Source organism: Haemorhous mexicanus, chromosome 13 (genome assembly GCF_027477595.1).
Source record: "Haemorhous mexicanus isolate bHaeMex1 chromosome 13, bHaeMex1.pri, whole genome shotgun sequence".
NCBI classification, from domain to species: domain Eukaryota; kingdom Metazoa; phylum Chordata; class Aves; order Passeriformes; family Fringillidae; genus Haemorhous; species Haemorhous mexicanus.
This window is the reverse complement of record NC_082353.1, coordinates 14,819,923-14,837,894: the sequence shown is the minus strand read 5'-3', so window position 1 is coordinate 14,837,894 and position 17,972 is coordinate 14,819,923. Positions and strand designations below refer to the sequence as shown.

Below are 17,972 nucleotides of genomic sequence, written 5' to 3'. Positions count from 1 at the left end.
GGGGCAGCAATGGGCAGGGGGAGCAGCAGCAGGGGGCTGAGGACACTTCCCCCACTCTGCTGTGCAGCATCTGCTCCCATCACCCTCCTCATGGAGCCTCTGCCATATCCCTGGCTCATGGCTGTCTTGGCTGGACTCGAAGCGAACTGCTCTTATCTCTGCCTCAGCTTCCCGATGATAAGGGTGGCATGTCTGGAGGTGAACTGGGCAGACCGTCCCCCCTGTCCCTGTCTCTGTCTGTGGCTGCTATTTGTCACCAAGCAGCTGCAGCCACAGACACAATGAATTCAGCCCAGTCTTCGCAAGCAGATCCCCAGCTCCTCTGATGCCCACATCTGGTACTCCCAGGGCAAGGCAAGAGCCCACCTCCCATAGACAAGGCCCAAGGAGGAGATGCCTGGCTGAGCAGGGCACTGCTGGCCACAGGGAGGTGCAGGAAGATTGTCCAGAGCTGCAGGGACAGAGAGCTGTGGTAAGACGCTTGGCTATTCATGCCAACTTCAGGGGTCCCTGCCCGGTGTGGCAGATCCTGGACACAAGCAAAGCTCCTCTGTCCTGTTTACCACAATGCCCCCTCCTTACATGGGATCACACCCTCAGGGCAGGCAGATCCTGCTCCAGCAGCATCCATGCCCCAGCCCTCCCCAAGAGGGCTCTGTTGGGAACATCCCCACAGGCAGCTCTTGCAAAATTCACAGCCCCCTCCAGCCCTGGGAGCATGCTTGGGTGTAAGAGCTGATCTAGCTCCAAGTTGGGGGATTTGCTCCAGGATCAAAGCCAAAGGAGGAGACACAGGGTGTGGGTGCTGATAGAGGCTTCCCCTCCCCAAGTCCCATCCCGCTGCGCCTGGCCAGCTGCGAGCAGTCTCCAGCAGCTGCGGCAGGGTGGGGACGGTGGGAAAGATGCACACAAAGCCCTGAGATACCCTGTTTTTCAGGCAGGGAAGGGAGCTGGGAGGGTCTGTGAAGGCAGGAGAGGTGCAGGGCCAGCACAGCAGCTGGCCACCCCAGGGTGGAGGAGTCAAGGGGCTCAGAGGGAATCCTGGAAGATCACCAGACCAGCCAAGCTTTGGGAGATGGTCTTGGGGAGGCACAGATCAGACAAACCAACACCCCCAAAAGTTTCAGCTGGTTTTAATACTGTCAGAGACACCCCAGAGTGGGGCCATCGCTGCCATCCCACTCGGGTTCCCTCAGCCCTTGCCAAAGCAAACCCACTGCCAGCCCAGCCCCATGGCTGCTTCACATCCCAGCCGGCAGGGGAAGCACTGCTGCCAGCCCAGGACAGCCTGCCCGTGCTCCCACCTGGGACTCACTCATCTCCTACTGCAAATCCCAAGGGCTCGAGCATTGCAAGAGGCTCCCCTCCACCCCATGTAAAGGGAAAAGAGTCAGGTTACAAAAAGGGTCATGGCACAGCTCTCTGCCCCCTGCATTTGGGTGGTTTAATTACCACCTTTCCCATCTTTTCTTCACATCCTTCTGGCTACAAACCAACTCTCCCCACTACCAGATCGTAGTCCCACTGGTCACCACTGGGCTCTGAGGACAAGGGACAGCCAAGCACACCAAACTGCAGTAAACTGGGGATGATGGCAATGCTGAGACTGGGAGGCTGCTGGAGCCGGCATCCCAGGAAGGGGAATGGGCAGTGCCTGCCAAAATGCCCACTGTGGTGCCTGCCAGAGTACCCAGCAGGTAGAGCCACTATCAGTGGGGACCTGGTGCCTCTTGACAGGAACTGTCTCATCACTCCACTCGCACTACGTGGTGCTGACATTGCAGGCAAGGAGACTCAGGGCCTGGCAAAATGGGCAGGGGACAACAGCTGAGATTTATCAGAGGATTTTCACAGCCCCTGCTTGCAGACAAGCAGGGAGCAGGAGGGACATTGGAGGCTGCAAACCAGAGGAGCCTGCCCTAAGACCCTGAAAATGGCTGAGCCCCAAGACACAGCTCAGGCAAGGGATTGCCACAGGGTGTAGTCTCTCTGCTGGAAGCAGAAGCAGGTAGGAGAAAATTTGTCCCCAGGTTTAGCTGAGAAGAAAAAGCCAAGCCCTGGTTGCAGGACAGGGTTCCCCAGCAAGGCCTCATTTGCAGGATGGTGTCCCCAAGAAAGCCCCAGTTGCAGGAGGGGGTGTCAGCCCTGGCTGGAGCAGCAAGAGGGCAGGAGCCATCCCCACATCCCACCTTCAAGGGCCCCGTAAAGCGCAGTGCTGCAGCCCCAGCACCACCGCGGGGCAGGGGAGCCCTCTTGGCCGCCTCCTGAGTGTGGGGACATGGAGAGGGGGGTGTGAGGTCAGAGCAGGAGTGGGCAGGGGCAGGCAGGGTGCAGGCTGGGCAGCGGGGAAGAGCAGCCCCGTCCTTCTTCCCCGTGCCTACTCATCGCAGCCCAGCAGCTCCACGCGCAGGGTGATGCGGTTGTTCCAGGCCACGGGCAGGATGCGCACATAGCGGGCGTAGAAGGGCACGTCGAACACGTTCTTCTTGTGTGAGTAGTTGTCACTGTTGCCATGGAAGATCTAGAAGAGAAAGGTGGGCAATCAGTGCTGCCAGTACCCCAGGGCAGCGGTCACAGCACCGACTGACAGAGTTCAAGGAGCCTTTGCACAACACTCTCAGGCACATGGTGTGACTCTTGGGGACTCCTGCGCAGGGCCAGGAGTCGGACTCAATGATCCTTGTGGTTACCTTCCAACTCAGCATATTTTTGTGATTCTGTGATCTCATCCCCCCCTGGGAAATCGCCTTGCCCTCCCCACACCCACCTTGGTGCTGTTTGTCTGGGCATCCCGGTACAGGGTCCAGGACGTGCCGTTGTCACTGTAGGCCACCTTGTAAGCTGCCACATACTGGATGTGCCCAAAGTCACGGGCTCCTTGTGTGATGATGCCTGTCACCTTCTTCTGGTCCCGAAGGTCAATCTGGCAGAGATAAGGCTAGTCACAACTCCTTGCAGGAGCAGCACTCCCACCCTACAGCACCCTTCATGCTCCAGAGGCAGCCAGGAAGAGCTGGCCCCCGAGGGTCAAGAATGGAGAAAACACCACTTGACCCCCATGCCAGACAAATCATAAAACATGACTGTGAAATATTTGATCCTTCAACACTCACAGCGTTACTCAAAGCAACCAAAAGTGGGCACAAATTCATCTCAGCTCCCTTGCCCACCCCTGCCACCTCCACATTTTGTGCCGGAAACACCAGTGTGGGAAGGACAGCAAAAAATCTCAACTCAAAAAAAATACAGGATTCACAGAGGAAATGCATTTCCACTGGAAAGTAATTCTGGCTGAGAAAATAGAACACAATCTGACATTTGGGTTCTAAGCGAGACAGTTTCTATTCTCTTTACTCTGCCACACTGTGTTTACTGCTGCAGGCACACAGGGTAAACCACCAAGGGAGCTGAAAGCCTCATTAATTTAGCTCTGTTTTCATGCTCATAGAGGGCAATTCCAGCGATACAATACACATAAATCCTGAGTGTACATGTAAATCTATACACATATATACAAACAAGCAGCCTGTGGTGCAATAGCCCAGCTCAGCGTGTCATCCTGACCCCGTCATCAGGCAATGTCTCGATAAGCTGGTTTATTTAGAGTTGTGAGACAGCTGCTTTTAATCATTTCCCAAATAAAAAGCGGGACAAATATCTAAACTGCTTTGTCCTATTATGTCATGGAATCATGTGAAAAGTACAAAAACAGGGGAGCAAGGGAAACTGAGAAGGAAATTTCAAAACTATTTGTTTCTATTCCAGACTGAGAAGAGAAAAGCAAGCCTGATTTTTTCCTGCAAAACAGAAACATGGTGTTCTGGGCAGCCAAAGTGTGTTGGGATGGTCACTCCAGGCTGGGATGGCACTTCCTCAGGGGGTGAGACAGAACTGGGGTGCTGCAGACTTGATGCACCCCTCAAGAAGGTGCAGATACGACACTACCATGTTCCTATGGGCTGATTCTGAGCCAGAGCTCCAGGACTGCTGTTAATACCTGTAGCTGTGGTCCCATCCTGACCTGCCCCTGTTATCCCCACTGGGGGAGAGCATTGCTGAACTTTGTGACCCACAACAAGGCTCTTGTCACACGAACCCAGCTGCTCCAGCTACCCTGAAACAGGAGATGGCCCTAGGCACAGCTGAGGAGCTGGTGAGGAGACATGAGGTTATAGAGACCAGAGACCCACCTGCAGCCACTCGGACTGGTCGTTGTTCAGGGCTGTCCAGGCGTTGGTTTTGCCTGTCATGTCCAGGCGAGCGTAATGAGGGTGCCAGGTAAAGGCATCGATGCCCCAGGTCTTGAAGACGCTGGAGGCTGTGATCTGCTGGTCGGAGATGAGGCGGGATTTCATGCCCAGAGGCTCCGAGCAACCTGCCGTGTTGAAATACACTGTAACACAACAGTTGACACAGGCAGTGAAAAGGAAAGAGACAACAGCACTGCTGCAAGCAAAACCCCTCAGACCTGTCAGAAGCCATCCCCACAATCTCATTCCACTGCCCAGAGCGGCACCAGGGCTAGGCAGGGAAATGCTCAGCAGATGAGCAGGGTGGTCTTTTCCCGGGATTTTTAGCTCCCAGATATTCCCTGGCTTACAGTGCCTCCTGCTGCAAGGATGAGTAGATGTCCCCACAGCACAGCACAGCACAGCACAGCCCAGCCCAGCCCAGCCCTGGAATACAGAAAGCTTTGGCAGGAAGCAGAGAAGGATGTGGAAAGAGCAACGCAAAGATATCCCCAGCCAAAAGCACGGATGGCACCACACCCACGCAGCAGCAGGACAGGACCCAAGCCCCCACAACATCCCACTCCCACACTGACACGCGAGTCCCACTCAGTTCCCAGGGATGTGCTGCAGGGCAGGAATGCAGGAGGCACAGGGAAAGGGCTCAGGCTGATGATCCCTTACATTTCCCAGAGGACTTTGATCCTCTGCTGCTTTTCAAGCTCTCCAGCAGGAAAAGCAGGGGCTTCACAGCTCAGAACCACGGGGAGACGGGGCACAGTAAAAACTCCTGCCTTGGGAAGGTGTTAGCAGCGTGAGAATGCAGCTCGAGCTGGCTGAGCCAATGGGATTAACGGCTTGTGCTCCCCAAACACACCCCTGGGTATTCCCAGGCATCAGCGTGAGGAAAAGCAAGCACTGACAAATCCCCTGTCCTGAGGGATCAGAAGCAGGCCAAGGGGTGATGCCCTGCCCCATGTCACCCCCTGCCCTGCAGCCCCTTGAGGGGACAGCACTGGCATTTACCGTTCATCTCGCAGCCGATGAGCTCGAAGCGCAGCGTGCAGGCGCGGCGGCACATCACAGGGTAGATGCGGATGAACTGGGCCGTGATGGGAGGGTTGAACATGTTGGTCCTCATGGTGCCATAGTCCACGTTCCCCTCAAAAACCTGCAACAGGGACCAGGGCTCAGTGCCCCAGTTCTCCCACAGTCTCCTGCAGCAAATCCCTTGCAGAGCAGACAGAGAGATCGTGGCACTGCCAATGGCAAAAGAGCACAGAGGGGGAAGCTGGGCTCTGGTTTTGTGCCCTGGAACAGTGCAGGACCTTGGAGGAGCTCCAACACTCCCAACAGAGCTTTGCAATATTCCTTGCTTCATCCTCACCCCCACAGAGCCACACATGCAGCAACACCCACTCCCACTACTACAATGCTTGTCAAATCATGACAAGCAGAGAGGTGGCTCACTTGTTCCTTTTTAACATAATAAATAGAATTAAATTGCCTTCACACACTTTTTCCACTGCTGCAGAAACAAGAGGAATTCTTCTATTTTTTTTAAAGCAAAGCAGATACTCCCAACCATTCCCTTGATGCTCAGAAAGCCAGCAGAAGACGCTTGCCATAAAAAACTGCAAGTGGAGAGCATGGCAATCTACAAGTATTCCCACTTTGAGAGACACACTGTCAGCTGGTTCTTGCTGCAGATACAACACTGAGCTACCCAAGCTGCTCAGTAGCACTCCCAGACCAAGCCCAGTTCCCACAGGGTGTCAGTGATAAAGATACTATCTGAATGACCTAAATCAGGCAGTGCTGCTTCTTCGGTTATGCTTATTATGGTCAATTAAACAGAGGCAGAGAGTATTGCTTGGCACTGGAACCGCTTGTGCCATCTCACTGCTAGGAGAGTTCCCATCGGTTCCCAACGCAGCTTTGCCCCAGGTCAAAAGCACTTTCCCACACACAGGGATGCAGCTCACAGCCACTTCAGCACCCACAGCACCACAGGATGAGGGGAGCTGGGACACCCCCTACACAGAGCATCACAGCCCACCTTGTCTACATCCTTCTTCTCATCCTTGAAGAAGGTGAACTCCCTCCCATCGAGGCTGTAGGCGACTTTGTAGGCACGGACAAACTCCTGCTGCCCCACGCGGCGCGCGCCCTGCGTGATGATCCCGCTCAGCCGCATCTTCCGCAGCAGGTTGGCCTGTGGGGGGGAGAAGAGGATGAGCGGGGTGCAGTGAGGATGGGGTGCACAGCCCTTGCACCCACCAGGACCACCAAGTCTGGGTGGGAGCGTGCGCATTGGGACAAGGAAAGGGGCTGCCCAGGGCACTGGAGCTTCCTTAGGGAGGAAGCCCTCCATCCCTCCAGCCTTGCATCCCAAGGTGGGCAGAGCAAAGGGGATCATCAACCCATGTCCCACCTTCCTCCAATGGACTTCCCTCCTCCAGGCATATCCCAAGATACCCCTGGGTGGCAGCTTGATGCAGCAATTTAGCCCCACACTTGCCACCAGGAGCAGTGAAATCCCATGACAGCAGCACTGCAAGACCAGCCATGGCTGCTGGGCTGCTCTCTGTGCTGGCATTCCAGTCCTGCTGCAGGTACCTGGATCCAGGGGCTCTTGTCGTAGTTGCTGGAGGTCCAAGCATTGACAATGCCGTGGTTGTTGAGGCGGGCGAGCTCTGGCCCCCAGCGCTGGAGGCCAAGGAAGCCGTAATAGACAGAGGATGCTGAGAGCTGGGCATCAGAGATGGCTCCTCCTTCCATGCCTAGGAGAACAGCACAGCCTGGGGGCAGAGGGGAGATCAGGATCAAAGAGAGACAGTAACCAGGGAGCAGAACTAGGGGTCATTTGTTTCTTGTCTGGGGGCAGAACAGGAGAGGGAGGCCAGCCCTAGGTTCTGGCTGTCCCCAAGGGGTCCTCTCCTCCTCATCCCTCAGACAAAACCACACCATCCATCAGTCCCCCTCACAGCACAGAGGTCTGGAGGAGAAAGGACTTTGCTGGGGCACTCCAGAGAGGAGACAGCGCCTTCCTGAGGATGTTCCCTCTATTAGGACCAGTCCCGCTGGCATTAAGGATCGATTCCCTAAACCAGCTGGTGACATCCCTCTTGGCAATGAGGGACAGACAGTAGGGAACAGGAGGGAAAGGGAATTCAGTACAGCTGGTGCCAAAGACTTACGACTGTGGCAGGTCTTCCCCAAGAATGGAGAAGGACACTTGCAGGTGTAGTCACCATCCAGGTCCAGGCAGGTGCCTCCATTTTTGCAAGGCTGGGAGGAGCACTCGTTCTTGTCTGGGAGAGAGAGAGGAAGAGCTCAGGAGGCAATCCCAAAACGAGTCCCTGAGAGGGGACCCCTCATTCAGAGCAACAAGAACAGGGGGAGTCATCCCCTGAACAAGGGCCATGGCAGGGTCCCTGAAGAGAGGGTGGCACAGGTTGAAGCTCTAAGCAAGGATCCATCTATGCTGTATCCCCACAGAGTCCCCATGCAGGTGCACCAGGACACAGAGTCACATCAAGGCTGGGAACCTGCATGGAGCAGGCTGAGCCTTGAGGCACCCCTTGTGTTATTACTTGAGACACCAAGTCCCTCCAGAGATGCAGAGCAAGGTTCAGACATAACCTGTGCACACACCATGGTCCTTCCCTCCACCCTGCAAGCTCCAAAACAGCCCATGATCCCTGTAAGCCTGGTGCCCCACACAGTCACAGCTACTCACAGCCCCTAGCTGTCACCCAAGGGGTCCCCAAGCTGCCAGGGTACAACCTTCCCCCGCCTGCCCCCCTGCTGTACTCACTGTTCTGGCAGTGCACCCCATCGTACCCCGCAGGGCACTTGCAGATGTAGTCAGTGAAGACATCGCCCCGGTTTGGGACCAGCTGGCACTCACCATTGTTGTGGCAAGGATTGGGGTGGCAGGGCCCTGGGGAAGGGGAAAAGCAACTCTAATATAGGCACAGGTGGAAAATAAGAGCATCCAGTGGGCTTCCACTCCCCACAGACATTGCATTGCCCCCAAGTTCATCCCATCACCATATCCCTACTCAGATCTGTGCTCTATGTGTCCATCAGCCATCAGAAGGGCTGAACACCAGGGCCAGTGGTGCAGGGCCAGGACAAGGGGAGCACCTGGGAAAGGGTCAGCTCCTCACCTTTCTCTGTCTCATTGCAGTCAATCCCAACATAGCCCTCAGGGCAGATGCAGAAGAAAGGGGCCTCATTAATCCCAGTCAGGCAGGTGCCCCCATTCTGACAGTGGTTCACGTCACAGAAGTCACCTGGAAGTAAAGCCAGGTGTCACTGCAGGCCTTCCCTAAGGCAGCCATCCACCAGAGCCCCACGCACAAAAAGGCATCCCAGCCCAACAGCAGGAACTGGTCTGCTGCAAACCCCATAGGGAAGGGAGCACCTCAGGGACAGGCTACTGGATCTTGATCAGGGCTGCTGGCATTCAAAAGCAATGGCTGAGACTGGGAACATAACCAGCAGCAAGGACCTGCTTGACAAAGTGAAGACAGGAGAAACCTGGGTTTTGGTGCATCAAATATTTCTGACACTTGGCTGGGAAATGTGAGTGGCCAGGCTGGGGCCTGCTCAGGCACGAGAAGGACAGAATGATTCAAGGGAATGGGGCTGGTGCTATTGCTGGGTTTTGCTAATGTAAGTTTGTACTTGTAAGAACACCAAAAAGAAAAATCATTGTAGGGGGAGCTCGCATTCCTCAGTTCCCAGATGCTGGAGTCAGGCAAGGAGGAAGCACAAGGTCCATCTCTGCAGGACGCCTGCCAGACCTCCATCATTCTCTGAGCAGCTCCCACAAAGCAGCCCTGGCTCACAGGAAGGTTCCCCCAGGGAGCTGGTGGGGCTGCACCATCTTCCCTGCCTGTTCATCCACCTCCAGCATCTGCCACGGTGTAGTTTATGTGGCAAGGTGGTGGTGGCAGCGGGCTGCAAAGGTGGCTCAGCAAGAAGACAACAGGAGCTGCTCTCATGCTGGAGACAGCCAGTCCCAGCCAATGCCAAAAGAGACCCTCTGCTGCTCAAAACTGGTGCCCATCACCAGCATGGCTTGTGTGATAATGTATCCAAGATAAAGTAAAAAATACTGCACAGCAGCTGTAGAAGAGGAGTGAGAAAAATGTGAGAGAAACAGCCCTGCAAACACCCCCGGCACAGAGTAAGGAGGGAAAGGAAGTGATCCAGGTGCAGGAGCAGGGATTCTACTGCAGCCCATGGAGAAGACCTGTCTCCCTGAAGCCTGTGCAGGACCACAGGGGAGCAGATATCCACACTGCAGCCCACAGACAACTCCAGGCTGGAGCAGTCTCTTCCTCATGGGCTGTATCTCATGGAAAGGACCCACACCAGAGCAGTTAATGAATAACTGCAGCCCATGGGAAGGACCCACTCTGGATCTTTTCCTTCTTTTCCCCACCCTGTCCTGCTGAGGAGGGAAGTGAATGATGTCAACCCACTGCACCCTCCAACCTTCTACGCTCCATTGCTGGGCTGAATCAGATTGCAAGAGCTGGGCTGAAATTCCTCCCACCCTCAATTTATTCTGCCTAAAAGCTGCAAGGCAACAACATTCCATAAACCTAGACCAGATTTCCTCAGGACTGGTTGAAAGCCTCAGTAACTCCTTGTCAAACAGGACAGCACATCTCTTGATGCCAAGCATTTCTCTGCTACCCTGCAGAAGCCAGAACAAGGGCTGAACCCAGGTGGAGACCTAGGAATAACCCTTCACTGCCTGCATGACCTGGAGAAGGTGGAAGTTGATGAGCTGTGGGCTCACTGCCCAGACGAACACCAAACAACGCAGTTCTCATTTGCCTAAGCTACTACTCAGTGAGCTCCTACTCATTAGTCCTTTAATAGCAGGACTCCTTCAAGTTAATCCTACTCTTCCTGACACTCCACATGTGTAGGGTACACACTGGTGGCAGGCAGGCCAGCATCAGGTGGAGGTTTCCATAAGGATGCTGTAGCTCCCTTAGCCCAGCCTCAGGAGGCAGAAAAACTTGGGCACCAGTTCAAATCACTGCCTGTGCTGCCCAGCCTGTTCTGCATGACCTCATGCTCCATCAATGCGCTGCCATGAGCTACAGCATGGGAGGAGAGGGCTCCTGCTGATAGTGGGGATGCCTTTGCTCCACACCCCTCCACCGCTCCGCAGGTCTTCGGCACATCAATCCACCCCATCCCACGGATCTCTCCCAGCAGCCAGTCAAGGCCACACAGACTGAGCTACTTCTGTCTGTCCCAATAGTGGGACATGGCTGCTTCACCAGGCACAGAGTGTCAAGGAGCACTGATGCTCCCCAGCATCAGTGCTGCCTCCAGCACAGGAGTGTCTGGGGTGTGACATGGCAGCAAAGCACCAAGGTCTCCTCCCAGGGCTGGGGCAGGAAGGGTCCAAGTTTTATACTTCAGTTATTGCAAGTAACTGGACTCCCTTTTATCCCCTCCCAGGAATAATCCCTTACATAGTGGGTGTTGGTAGCCAGCCCCCTGCCTAGCAGTGAGGCACACAGGTCACTTTTTCCACTGTAGCAAGCAGTTTTGGATGCTCCTGTTTCTGGGCTGTTTCAGGCCTGGTTTCAGAGCTGTTCAGCATCTTCATCCTCCATACACACATTTTTCTCCAGTCAAGGACAGAGCTGTCACAGGCTGAACACTCAGGAACTAAGGCAACAAAGATCAACCACCGCTTTTGGAAATGTTTGCTTATATGAACCCACAGCCTGGCTGGGAGGCAAAAATAACATCCTCCGAATACTGGGACAGCTCATCCCAGCGGGGCTGGGGGAAGTCAGGTCTTGGGAGGGCAAAAAGGGCACCTCAGCCATCCAGGGAGAGCAAACATAAACAAGGCCTTTCTCACCCCCTCCTGCTGCCCTTTGTCCCTGATCTGGAGCCTGCACTTAGGCTTTGCTCCCCTTTTCCCTGGTCTCATCCATCCCTGTCGGAGCCAAGCGCCCCACGCATGACCCACGGGCTTATGATGAAGCTGCTTCTCCCCGGGGTTGCCCTGGCCAGGCCAGCTGGGCGCGTACCAGGCGGTCCCAGGGACGCTGTTTACATTGCCAGCACGGTTATCTGAGCCTGAAAGCACAGGACAGCCCGGCTGAGAGACTCCCGCCTTGGAAGAAGGGACGGGGTCGTGGACCCGATATCCTCCGCTCCGGCAGCAGCAGCCCTGGGTCTGCACGCTGTCCCACTCGCACTGCGTGCCCTGCAACCCGCACCGCAGCCTGGACCCACTCACCCTGCACCCCCAGCTCCTCTCGCTACACGTCCCGGGTCCCCGGCCCCGCGGATCCCTGGCATCTCGGGTTTCCCTACACACCAGACAACCCCTACACACACCCCCTACACCCCGGACAACCCCTGCGCCCCGGATCCCTTGCACTACACATCTCCGGCATTCCGGGCTCCCCTGTATTCTGTATCCCCTGAAACTCACCCTCTCCTGCACCGCGGATCCCCTGCACACCAGGCAACCCTGCACTCCAGATCCTCTGCACTCTGGCTGCACCCCGGAATCCCTGCACACCGGACAACCCTGCACTCCAAATCCCCACCGCTCCGGATCCACAGCATTCCAGCCCGCTTGGCACCCAGGTTTCCCCGCACCCCGCATCCCCCGAGCCCTGGTTCCCCGGCACCCCAGATCCCCGGGATCCCGGCTCCCCGGCACTCCTGATCCCCGGTTCTCCGGCAGCCCTGCTGCCCGGCACTCCGTCCCCCCGGCACTCACCGGACACGACCAGCAGCAGCGGGAACGCCACCGCCACGGCGAGCAGCGCCCGAAACAACCTCGCCGCGCTCATGTTGCGTCCCGAGCCGCGCCGTGCGCTCTCCCCCGAGCCGCTCCGCAGCGCTCGGCTCCGCTCGGCTCGGCTCCGCCGCGGGGCTCGGGGCGGGCAGTGACTCAGCCCGGCCCGGCGCGGCCCCACGTGCTCCGCCGCCCGCCCCCGGGGCGGGACCGGCCCAGAACAGCCCGGCCGAGGGTCCGCGCCCCGGGGTGCAGGCGGCACGGGGGGGTCCAGCAACGCGGCAGCGAAGGTGTCTCTGGAAATGAGAGCCACTACGGCCACGCTGATGATGCTTCAGTGAGGGGACCGCTGGCTCGCCCCATGCCAGATCTTGGCCCTCGGGTGGCTGGTAGGGACTTCCCGAGCCTGGCAGTGCCCATGGCTCCTGGCCCTGGCTGGCAGGCAGAGGGTGCAGAGTTGGACCGGAATGTACTGGGGGCTGCCAGCCCTTGGCAAAGGGAGAGCTGTTTTGCAGCACAAACCCCACTTTTCTCTCCCTGGGTGGGATGAAAGCTGGAGAGGGCTTCCCCTCCGATGGACAGTGAACAAAAGTGCCCTGTGCCATCCTTGTCATCCAGCATGCCAGCGGCATGGGGTTTTCCCAAGTTCCTTCTGACTAGCATCAAGGAAATCAGCTTGCAGACAGGTCCTGCAAATATGTGAAAGGGATTGGGAGTGACATAACAGCCTTCTGCCCAGAGCACTGTGCCACAACTCCACTGGTTTGGCCACAAACTAGCTCCTTTTTGAGCTGTGCCTGGCCACCAAGAGCTGGAAAAGCCCAGCCACACTCTTTAGAGGAACTGGTGCCCTGTGGGGAGCTCTGGCCTGAAAGGCAAAAACATATTTAGCCCTGGAAGACTAAAGCATATTCAGGCTAAATCCATATTCAGCAGCAAATTCTTTGGAAAAGAGCACTGCACAGCACAGGAATGCTGGATCATTTGACCCTGTCATGGAAATCCACTCCAAACCCTCCTCCTCCTAAAGGTGAAGCTGATTTTATTTCTTCTTGCAAAACCCTCCATTTCAGCATTAACTAACCCACTTCAGACACTTGGGCTGCTCATATTTATGTGCTGACTCTGGCAGAGTGTTGCTACATTTCTGCCTTTGGCAATGCAGCCACGCAGACATCCATCAGCTGGGCAGTCCAGCTGCATGCCATGCACTTTGACCAGTCTTCCCACCTCCACTCCAGTGCCCAGCTAATGCTTTTGTCAGATGCAGTGCCCATGAGAGCACCCAGAGCACAAGCAGCATCCTAGGGAGAGACCCAGTGGCAGATCCAGTGGCCCTGCTGCGCTGGTGACTACTCAGGGCACCAGAAAATGAGAAACACGTGGAACTGGACACGTATTCCCACCCACGCCCACCACCCTCGCTGCTGATGTTTCCCTAAATTAGTAACAACACTAAGAAAACTCCAGGTAGAGTTTAACTCCAGAGTAGGGAGAAACAACAGCTGGAAAGGAGGGAGCCCACAAGACACAGGACTTGCTTTCGAATAACCCTTCAACCTCAGGGTAATTACTGCTGTGGTGTTCTGAGGAAAACAAGGTCAGGAGGAGGAGAGCTCAGGGCAAGATTCCCAGGGCTGTGCACAAGCAACTAGGACAAGGGTGTTTGTTCAGCCTTTTGAGGGGCTACTGCCTGGATTAGTCTCAGAGAGAATGCAAGACCCAGAGGGAGCTGCACAAAAAGCATCAGCCTCTCTAAAAACAGAAAGCAAAATGTTTTCTTTCTGTCCCCAGAGGCATGAATGCCAATGTCCTAGGAGCGTGCATGGGAAAGGATATTAAAAAGCGAGTTGTGGAGGCCAGATGGAGCAATGCTCTCCGCAGGGACGGTGCTGCTTGCAAGTTCTAGCGGCTCTTTGAATGATGCTATGGAGAGGGGCATCCCAAGAGAAACTACACTTGGGAAGTGTCTCTGCTGTCCCAGGGGGCAGAAGGAAGCTCTGGACACGGGCAGCAGAGAAGAGAGAGGAACAACCTGTCAAGGCCAGGAACAAACGAGAAGCAGAGACAGCTCCCACAGGCAAACACCACACCCGGGCTCCTACAGCCGCCAAGTTTTTGCAAGGGACGGCTCTGCTTGAAAGAGCTGGGTAGGTCAAAGGTCAGGCGTAATTTCACTCCCTTCTGCAGGGACTACTTAGGCCTTGCTGTTGCAGTATTTACCACTGGGTTTGGTTTCTTCTGTGCAGAGATCTGCCAGATTCTGCTGTGCATAACCCTTTGCAAGCCGTGCTGATAGCAGATAGCCTGGTTCCCGTAGCTGGGGTAATAAAGAGGAAAATAGGTGAAGATGGGGCCATGCATTTCTCTGATGCAATCCTATTTATTTTCCAGCTTATACAAAGGTGTTTTCCTGTGAGCAAGAGAGGTGAACAATGCACAGGTGATTGCTTGCCCAAGCATAAAGCCCCCATCTGCCATAAAACTGACCAGGGCGCATCTCATGGCTGATGAATGTGCAGTGACAGCTTTGGTATCAGCACAGTTTCATGTTCCTTCCCTCCACTCCCTCTCAGAAACTCACAGGACCTCTCCCCACCACACTCAGGTAGCAAAGATGCCCCTCCACCCCCCTGCTCAGCCCTTGAATGGATCTTGTTTTGGGTAGCAGCTCCTATTGTTTCAACTATCTGTTCTGTAAAGGAGTTCACTGGCTTAGGTCTATCTCAAAAGTCAGTTGTTACACCCCAGAGGGATTCCCCACCCAAAATGCTCCCACAACACTCCTTGAAAGTGGTTTTCCTCTCCCACCCCAGTTTTGAGAGCCCCCAGAAAAATCCCTGACAGAGGTAGCCCTCATCCTTCACAGGCATGACTCTTTTTTAGAGTTCAAAGTTGTGGTTCAGGCCACAACACAGGTCCTGGGAAAGTTTCCTGCCCCGTGGGACCAAGCTATCCATCCTGCCACACGTGTTAGCCGCTCCAAGTGGGAAGGAGAAATGATCTGTGGCACCACAGCAGTGGATTAAGCCCCAGCCTGCTCTTAATCCCTCTAACAGGATAACCAAGGGCTTGTGCCAGCATCTCTAACCTCCTGCAGCCCCAGCCAGCGTCACTGCTCACTGGCCTACCAGCACAAGGTTTCCAACAGCTGCCCAAGACATCCACTGGCTGGGACAACTCCTGCATGTAGCCAGACTTCTGTTTAGTTTCTTGAGGAACAAAAGTCTTCCACACTCTCTGCCCTTTCCAGCAAAAGGGTAATAGCTTCTTTAAACATAGGCTGTACACTTGGGGATTCTACTTTTTAGGAATTGGGAACTTCGGGACTAATAAAAAACCTATTTACTGAATATCCTTGGGGGCATGGAAAGCTCCATAAGGCACTGAGAGCCCTTCAGGATTTCTAAAACTTTCTGATTTGAAAGGAAGAAGGCAAAGGGCAGCACCATCCCCTGGTTTCGCTCTGCTGCTCACTGCTGATCTTGTCGGAGCTCAGATGAGATTCCAGCCAGTTTAACTTCAAGTCCTTTGCTCTAACCTAAATAAACAAGATTATACCCAGCTTAGAGCTGGTGTGTCTGTGTAAGGTACTTAATATAAGCACCTTTATATAACCCCCCTCTCTGAATCCTTTGCAGTCTTTAAGGATTTATCCATGCTTATCTCCAGCAGAAAAGGTGTTGCCTTCATCTTCATTTGGCAGATGGGAAACCAAGGGCTGGAAGGGCTCGAGGGAAGGACATATCTTCCTTTATTTTGTCCATCCAAAAGCTAGACATGAAGGCTTGGCCTCTTAACACACATGGCCTCATCAGCCAGTGGTAACAGCACCACTTCCTAAGGTCATTTGTAAATGCTACAGCAGGAATTACCCTGGGAAATACCTGTCTTCTCACTGATGATGGATTAGCATCAACCTCAGGCCAGGATTAAAGCCCTTTGTGGTGGTGGCTCCCTGTGGTGCTCATCTCAGAACACTGCCCAGGCCAGATGGGGCACAGTCCACATCCCGGATTTGCCTTGCCCTCTGTAGCCTGTTGCTTGGGAGTAACACGAGCCCACACTCCGTGGTGCACCAGGGTGCTTAATCCCTGATGGATTAGAAACTTCAAGCAGCCTGACCCTGCCTGAGCACTGAGCAGATACCACAGGAAAATAAACCATGGCTCTTTTGTTCTTTTTCAGGAAGCTCTTTGCAAGCTCCTGCCCTGACACAAAGCACTAAATTGTGTACTTGATAGCTTTGTTATCCAGGTCCCTCTGATAACCCGGGTTTCTGTGGCAGGTTGCTGATCCTCACCCTGTTACCAGGCTCACAAGACCCTTCCTTACTCAAGCCATCACTTTGGTGCACGTGCTTCTGGCACACGCTTCATGGAAGGTCCTCCAATGCCTGCAGGGTTTAAGGCAAACTCAGAGTCTGATTAAACACAGGCCTGATGGCGCTAATGCTGTATGAATATGGAACAACACTAATGAACTCTAACGAGCTAGACCACAGGGTTTGTTTGCAAGAGCCCAGAACCTGTCCTACCGGCTGGTGGAGAAGAGGCAGTTTGCTCATTACTGCATGCTCCCCTCCCGCCCATCTATGCCGAGAGAGGCTCTGCCCAGGTGGAGGCCTTATTAATTTGTAAACTTGTCTTTTGATCTCCGTATCTCGAAGCATAATGAGAAGGTTTGAACTCTGCCTGTCCCACCCTCTCCATACCTCCCACTTGCTCTGATCCCCCAGAACCTGGCAGGCAAGGGGAGAACTGCCACAGCTCTAGGATTCTCTTCTTCCTGGAGAGAAGCATATTTGTGGCCTTCTAAAACACACTTCAGTAACCACAACCATGGCTGATGTAGCAGGAAAGCATCAGTCCCTGCACACCTTCCTCTCTCTCACACACATACCTGACCCTGTGAGAGAGAGGGAATCCAGGGTGACCACACCTCAAAAGCAGCTCCTTATTCCCTTGGTTCCCCCAGGCCAAAGCAGCTCTTGGAGACCACCTGGAGCCACTTGTGCCCCTAGATGGAGGGGCTGGTGACCACTGATGCAGGACGTTGGCTCCTGTAGGACCTCTGCTCTGGAAGGAAGTTCCTGGTGACCGGTGCCTTCTGCTGGAGCTGCTGCAGGAGCTCCTGTGCTGGCAAAGAGCCAAACATCCCATTCATCCCGTGACCCATCAGAGCCTTCCCCTCATGATTCTGTCTCTCTCCCATCCGGGATCAATCCTGCACTGCTGGCACACCAGTTGAAGCTCCTTCTCAACCACTTCCTGCCCCTTGGGCTGCAGCCTCCAGAGCCGCAGCGGAAACCGCAGCAAGAGCTCGTTTGGCACCGTGCTCTGTGTCCAGGAGAGCCGGCTCAGTCACTCAGTTACTCCTCTCCCATGGCTTCTCCTGCCCTCAAAAGGAAATAAAAACAAGCTCCAAGGCAGCCATGTGTCCTCAATGAAAGCCATCTGTCAGAGCCATCGCCACAGTCTCACCGGGCTCTTGCCTGGTCAGGGTGTCCAGCCCCGCCATGGAGAAGCGCACGTAGCCAGTCCCAGGGGCAGCACGCACCCAAGGGGACACGAGGCTGGAGCAGGGGATGCCACGGGATGGCCAGGCAGCTGTGTCCTCTCTGAGCACTCTGCCTGGGGATGTGCTACCTCCTTTCTCAGCAGCGACAACAACTTCCAGGCAAGGAGCCAGCTGATAGCTCTGCACATCCACAGATGTCTCCATACAGTTCCCATACACACTGTTTGGAGTGGTGAAGAGCTCCCTAGAAGAAACAAGAGTGAGCTGATAGGCAGGGGTATACACCCATCTCCCCTACCTGCTTCACAAATTTCCTCCGAGGGATCTTTCCTAGCGCTTAGTTGTGTGACCCTTGTAAAGACTCCCAAGTGTTTCTCCCTTCCTGACAGGAGGTTTATACCAACATGTTTTTACAACAG

General features: G+C 54.9%; 1 protein-coding gene across 2 annotated transcripts; it reads right to left on the bottom strand.

Moving 5' to 3' along the window:
* Window positions 1-1,117: 1,117 nt before the first annotated feature.
* On the bottom strand, window positions 1,118-12,182 carry MFGE8 (milk fat globule EGF and factor V/VIII domain containing). Of its 2 annotated transcripts, none has more exons than XM_059858536.1 (10): window positions 12,016-12,182; window positions 8,405-8,530; window positions 8,050-8,175; window positions 7,430-7,543; window positions 6,849-7,030; window positions 6,289-6,444; window positions 5,256-5,400; window positions 4,191-4,393; window positions 2,768-2,923; window positions 1,118-2,521 (listed from the first exon to the last, which is right to left on the bottom strand). In XM_059858536.1, exons 1-10 carry the CDS (start codon window positions 12,086-12,088, stop codon window positions 2,378-2,380), a joined length of 1,425 nt encoding a protein of 474 aa, XP_059714519.1. In that variant the 5' UTR covers window positions 12,089-12,182; the 3' UTR covers window positions 1,118-2,377. The 2 variants fall into 2 exon arrangements, with proteins under 2 accessions (XP_059714519.1, XP_059714520.1); XM_059858537.1 differs by having other exon boundaries at window positions 4,191-4,375; window positions 12,016-12,181.
* Between the last annotated feature and the right edge of the window lie 5,790 nt (window positions 12,183-17,972).